The sequence below is a fragment of the Notothenia rossii genome (assembly GCF_949606895.1).
Source record: "Notothenia rossii genome assembly, chromosome: 6".
NCBI lineage: Eukaryota > Metazoa > Chordata > Actinopteri > Perciformes > Nototheniidae > Notothenia > Notothenia rossii.
In genome coordinates, this window is record NC_136909.1 from 4,870,881 (window position 1) to 4,878,210 (window position 7,330).

Genomic DNA, 7,330 nt, shown 5'->3' on the forward strand with positions numbered 1-7,330 from the left:
GCCTCCAGAAAGATCCCGCATGAGTTATTGCGTTTAATTTTTTATTTGAACAATGAGATTAATAAGGATTGTTGAAAATCTGCAGGAAGTCCTTATGAATCTGTGAAAAGCAGAAAATCATAAAAAATCTCTTTGTTTTGGGAGCTTGAATTTCAGTGTACAGGGTGCGTTCAGTGTAAATTAAAATTATATAATAAGCTGAAATTAAAAAGTGGATAGTGTAAAACCCGTAAAAAGAAAGTGGTCTGACACCATTTTCATATTTCTGGAGTAATTATACAGTTTTTGACGAACACAAATATAGTTTTCTGGCATCACTTTAACATTTTACGGGGGAAAATCTGCATTTTGGTTTGAGGGCGCAGAGACCCTGTTACCTGGTTTAGAATAGTGTGGTTTAGTGTCCCTAAGGCTTTCTAATAAGCCCCACATTTTAACATTTTGTCTTTAAAATGAAACAAACAAGCTTAGTCAATAACAGATAATCTAACACCAATCACCAATATTGATCCAGTGGTTAAAATTAGAGATGTCCCGATCCGTTCACGTGATCGGGGATCGGAGCCGATCACGTGATTTTCAAAAGATCGGAATCGGGAGAAAAAAATCGGGGATCGGGATTTTTTTGTATTTTTTTGTATTTTTTTGTATTCAATGTTAGAAAAAAAAATTGACCATGTTCAAGTCTTAAAGTCATCCTGAGGCCTTAGTTTTGGTTTCAAATTACACAACATCATGTATCATGCTTCTTTGGGTCTTGTTTTCATAGACCTGGTTGCTTATTTCTCTCAAATCTGGCAACAGAGTGGGCGCAGTGTCTAATTGTAGCAGTAAGCTAACGAGTACTGATAAGCTTTATTTTGTTTTGATCCAATGCTGCACAACTGAACTGATCCAATGCTGCTGTGAAAGAAAGAAGCTATATCCATGTTGGATAGAATATCCAATTTAAATAAAAAAATAACCTTAAGGGACAACTTGAATGTTTTTTTCTTTTTTTTCTCTTAATGCATTGCATAAAGATCGGATCGGGAAAAATCGGTATCGGCAAATTGTCAAAATCAAATGATCGGATTCGGATCGGGAGCAAAAAAAGGTGATCGGGACATCCCTAGTTAAAATTATGTGGAAAAATACTGATCTCACGTCTGTAAATGACAGCTATCTTGGAGAATGGTTAACATGTATTCAAGGTAATTGGAGATAAAGGGTCCTGGAATTAAATGTTAAAAATATTTGGGCACCCTGTGTAACTTGTCAATAAATGCAATTTAAAAAACATATATTAATTTGAGTTTTAGCCACCAGGGGGCTCTGACAAGACATGAGTGATGGGAGACTAAACAGTCATAGGAAAACACACTTATCATTCGTAAATGTTAAACTGTAGTATTAATCAAACTAAGCAGCTCAAAGGGGTGTTATATATTAAGTATATGAGATGTTATTGGTTACAGGTAAACGGATGGAGGATACAGGTGTATGAGAGAGAGAGGGAGAGAGGCAGGTGGAAAGAGAGAGAGAGAGAGAGGGGAGGTTGATGTTGCTCTGTGATAGTCTAAAGGAATACTTCACCCACAAAAAGACCATTTGTTTATTAATAACTCATCCTGTGTTACCTCGAATGATTGACTTGCATTGACTTCAAGACTTTTCTACTTGTTTCGGTTCTACGTTACTGAGGAGACATGAGAAAGAACGTTTTTAAAAAAAAAACGTTTTTAAAGAATATGACCATTTTAGAGGTCAGGGTTTTCTGATGATTTCTGAAATAATGTAAATTTGAGAATTTAGGTAGTTTTTGAAGAGAATGTTTTTTTTTTTTTTTAAATGTTCTAATTATTTTTTAAAGGGGGGTGGGGTCATTTTCTGACAATGAAGTTTTTGGAAAGTCTGAAAACATTAAATAAGTTTTTTTTTTTTAAAGAATTTCATATTTTTGGAAAAGTAAATAATCTTTGAGAAATATAGTATTTTTTTAACTGTTGACTTTTTTTGGAAAAATAAAGTAAAATTGTTACATTATTTAAAACATATTATAAAACGTGTCTTTTTTATAATATATGTTTTGTACATATCTTCAAAAAAACAGGTAACACAGGGAGAGTAATTTATCTATAGATGGAGATTTAGTGCTGTGAATATTCCTGTAATATCCCACAGAGAGAAGCCGGATGAGCGTCAGGTCACTGTGGGGTGGAATGGCTCGGAATGGTTTATAGTAGGTTTAATGGGGGGGTGATACGGCGAGAGGCCTCACCTCTAAGGCAGGAGGGGGGGTAGGTACCACAGGGGGGGGTGGGGGTGGTACGGAAGCTGAGAAAAGGCCACTAGATCAGAAACCACAAGAGCCAAACAGTAAAGAGCCCTGAGGAGGCAAACTGTGGGGGGGGCAGAGAGAGGAGAGAGCTGCTAGTTACAGAGGAGGGGGGGAACACACACACACACACACACACACACACACACACACACACACACACACACACACACACACACACACACACACACACACACACACACACACACACACACACACACACACACACACACACACACACACACTGTCCTACTGTACATATAGGGACACACATCAAGAATGAGCATTGAAATCCTAAATTTAACTTTGGTTTTAAAAATAATTTTTACTTGAATCCAATAACTAAGATATCCTGCTTGTAGAAGGCCGAAATGACGAAAGGAAAAGGACACTCCTGACACACACACACACACACACACACACACACACACACACACACACACACACACACACACACACACACACACACACACACACACACACACACACACACACTGTCCTACATAGGGACAAACATCAAGGACGAGCATACTTAGTTTTTTACTATTTACGTTTGCAAACCAATTTTTGTTTACTTAAAGTTAATCCAATGACTACAGCATAATATCCTACTTGTAGAAAAGGAAACGACTAAAGGAAAAGGTCACTGATGGTGAATAGGGCAGCATGAGGGAAGCTAATGCTAACGTGATTAGCTTCAGTGAAGAGGTGTGTGAGCTGCTACCCACCTGCCAGGCCTCCAGCTGCTGAGACAGGTTGAGTTTCTGCTGGATGGCGTCCAGCAGCTGACTATTCAGAGACATGATGTCAATCCTACACTTCGCCAGCTCCATCTCCACCGCCTTCTTCCTGCAACACACACAAAAACATATAAATCTCCACATATTGACACCACTTTATGATTTTTGAAGTAAAAAGCTAACGTGAGGCTACAAAGGAACTACAGCACGGTCACATGACTTAACGTCACCACCGCTAAGCTAAAGGTGGCTAATGTTGGGCTATGAAGGAACTACAGCACGGTCACATGACTTCACGTCGCCACCGCTAAGCTAAAGGCGGCTAATGTTGGGCTATAAAGGAACTACAGCACGGTCACATGACTTCACGTCACCACCGCTAAGCTAAAGGCGGCTAATGCTGGGCTATAAAGGAACTACAGCACGGTCACATGACTTCACGTCGCCACCGCTAAGCTAAAGGTGGCTAATGTTGGGCTATGAAGGAACTACAACACGGTCACATGACTTCACTTCACCACCGCTAAGCTAAAGGTGGCTAATGTTGGGCTATAAAGGAACTACAGCACGGTCACATGACTTCACGTCGCCGCCGCTAAGCTAAAGGTGGCTAATGTTGGGCTATGAAGGAACTACAGCACGGTCACATGACTTCACGTCACCAACGCTAAGCTAAAGGTGGCTAATGTTGGGCTATAAAGGAACTACAGCACGGTCACATGACTTCACGTCACCACCGCTAAGCTAAAGGTGGCTAATGCTGGGCTATAAAGGAACTACAGCACGGTCACATGACTTCACGTCGCCACCGCTAAGCTAAAGGCGGCTAATGCTGGGCTATGAAGGAAATACAGCACGGTCACATGACTTCACGTCGCCACCGCTAAGTTGGGCGTGACGACTGTTAGTCGTCTCATTTAAACACTTGTTAGCAACCAGCGTTTTTAAATTAAACTTTTTAGCTACAATGTTAGAACAATTACCAAACTATAAATACTATAAACACAGTTGTGTTGAATGGAATTATCTGTTAAACATTATTTTTGATTAAGTTTATTTATTTGAGTGTTAGTTATTTTGCAAGTCAAAAAGCATGTACTTGGCGATGGCGTCGTCCCGGTCTCTGATGGCCGTCTGCAGCTGTTCGCTCGGCTCTCGGACTTCAGACATCGTCCTGATCCGATCGTTGTCTTCTCGTAAAGAAAGCATCTCTACGGAGAGCAGCGAAACCTGCAGGACGCACGGGGAATACAGTGGAGGAAATAAGTATTTGATCCCTTGCTGATTTCACCCACTTACAAAGAAATTAACAGACTATAATTGTATTGGTAGATTTATTTTAACAGTGAGAGTAAGGATATCAAAAAGACAATCCAGAAATGGACATTATATAAAAAGATAAAAATTGATTTAACTGTGGGAAATAAGATCCCCTGGAATCAAATCTCTGGATTTTCTTTTTGATATTCTGATTCTCACTGTGAAAATAAACTTTCCGCCTTCTTCTTGCAACCAGGAAATGATGGATACACGGATCGTGTTCAAATCAATAGGCACGCAATGATACTAAAAAATAATGATCCCGCCACCAAACACACATTCAGACTAAAGGAACCAGCCTGTTTGGAAAATGTGAGAAGTAGAAAGTACAGGTATTTGTGTTCAACATGTGAGAAGTAGAAAGTACAGGTATTTATGTTCAACATGTAAGAAGTCAAAGTAAAAAGTCATCAGAAAAATAAGTAGCGGAGTAAAGTACTGATACCAGAAACATGTACTACCACCTCTGATTATTTGACAGATATTTGCATGTTATTGCTCAGCAGATACCTGGTTGTTCAGCTGCAGCACCTCCTCCTGGTTGCTGTGTGTTTTGTGTTGTTCCTCCTCGTACAGATCTCTCACCTCCCTCAGCTCCTCACCTAGCCTCCTCACCTCCTCCACTGCTTCCTCGTCGCTGCGCCGCGACCCCTGCACCCAACACACACACAAACACACACACACACATTTATATAGCACCTTTCAGTGCTATACAGAGTATGACAGAAAAATTACACCTGAACATCAGCAGGAGAGGACTCTTTAAAGTAGAGACACTACATACTGATATACAGCTGAACATCAGCAGCAGAGGACTCTTTAAAGTAGAGATACTACATACTGATATACACCTGAACATCAGCAGGAGAGGACTCTTTAAAGTAGAGACACTACGTACTGATATACAGCTGAACATCAGCAGCAGAGGACTCTTTAAAGTAGAGACACTACATACTGATATACACCTGAACATCAGCAGGAGAGGACTCTTTAAAGTAGAGACACTACGTACTGATATACACCTGAACATCAGCAGGAGAGGACTCTTTAAAGTAGAGACACTACATACTGATATACAGCTGAACATCAGCAGCAGAGGACTCTTTAAAGTAGAGATACTACATACTGATATACACCTGAACATCAGCAGCAGAGGACTCTTTAAAGTAGAGATACTACATACTGATATACACCTGAACATCAGCAGCAGAGGACTCTTTAAAGTAGAGACACTACATACTGATATACACCTGAACATCAGCAGGAGAGGACTCTTTAAAGTAGAGACACTACATACTGATATACACCTGAACATCAGCAGGAGAGGACTCTTTAAAGTAGAGACACTACATACTGATATACACCTGAATATCAGCAGGAGAGGACTCTTTAAAGTAGAGACACTACATACTGATATACACCTGAACATCAGCAGGAGAGGACTCTTTAAAGAAGAGACACTACATACTGATATACACCAGAACATCAGCAGGAGAGGACTCTTTAAAGTAGAGACACTACATACTGATATACACCTGAACATCAGCAGCAGAGGACTCTTTAAAGAAGAGACACTACATACTGATATACACCTGAACATCAGCAGGAGAGGACTCTTTAAAGTAGAGACACTACACACTGATATACACCTGAACATCAGCATGAGAGGACTCTTTAAAGTAGAGACACTACATACTGATATACACCTGAACATCAGCAGGAGAGGACTCTTTAAAGTAGAGACACTACATACTGATATACACCTGAACATCAGCAGGAGAGGACTCTTTAAAGTAGAGACACTACATACTGATATACACCTGAACATCAGCAGCAGAGGACTCTTTAAAGTAGAGAAACTACATACTGATATACACCTGAACATCAGCAGGAGAGGACTCTTTAAAGTAGAGACACTACATACTGATATACACCTGAACATCAGCAGGAGAGGACTCTTTAAAGTAGAGACACTACATACTGATATACACCTGAACATCAGCAGCAGAGGACTCTTTAAAGTAGAGAAACTACATACTGATATACACCTGAACATCAGCAGGAGAGGACTCTTTAAAGTAGAGACACTACATACTGATATACACCTGAACATCAGCAGGAGAGGACTCTTTAAAGTAGAGACACTACATACTGATATACACCTGAACATCAGCAGCAGAGGACTCTTTAAAGTAGAGAAACTACATACTGATATACACCTGAACATCAGCAGGAGAGGACTCTTTAAAGTAGAGACACTACATACTGATATACACCTGAACATCAGCAGGAGAGGACTCTTTAAAGTAGAGACACTACATACTGATATACACCTGAACATCAGCAGGAGAGGACTCTTTAAAGTAGAGACACTACACACTGATATACACCTGAACATCAGCATGAGAGGACTCTTTAAAGTAGAGACACTACATACTGATATACACCTGAACATCAGCAGGAGAGGACTCTTTAAAGTAGAGACACTACATACTGATATACACCTGAACATCAGCAGGAGAGGACTCTTTAAAGTAGAGACACTACATACTGATATACACCTGAACATCAGCAGCAGAGGACTCTTTAAAGAAGAGACACTACATACTGATATACACCTGAACATCAGCAGCAGAGGACTCTTTAAAGTAGAGACACTACATACTGATATACACCTGAACATCAGCAGGAGAGGACTCTTTAAAGTAGAGACACTAAATACTGATATACACCTATTTTTGACAGTTTCGGAGTATTTTCATGTTTCTCTGTTCCTTACCGTGGACTCGTTTCCGTCCAGCAGGTTCTGGGTGAGTCTCCGGAGCTCCAGCAGTCCGGTGTGGAGACTTCCCGTGGGAACGTCTTTGGCTGAGGACGTCTCCGAGGACTCGTCCATGGAGGAGTCGGTGGAGAGCGCCGAGTCGGTGAGGTCGTTCCCCCGCAGGTGAGAGCA

At 40.6% G+C, this 7,330-nt stretch overlaps 1 protein-coding gene across 1 annotated transcript in view; it reads right to left on the minus strand.

Annotated features, from left to right (window-relative positions):
- Window positions 1–7,330, minus strand: part of bicdl1 (BICD family like cargo adaptor 1) — a 35,586-nt gene that overhangs the window by 5,909 nt on the left and 22,347 nt on the right. Inside the window, 6 exon segments of the mRNA XM_079689404.1 lie at window positions 2,261–2,287; window positions 2,289–2,330; window positions 3,046–3,166; window positions 4,157–4,287; window positions 4,888–5,028; window positions 7,157–7,330. The exon segment at window positions 7,157–7,330 is cut by the window's right edge and continues 45 nt beyond it. Of these exon segments, the coding sequence (XP_079545530.1) occupies window positions 2,261–2,287; window positions 2,289–2,330; window positions 3,046–3,166; window positions 4,157–4,287; window positions 4,888–5,028; window positions 7,157–7,330 (636 nt within the window).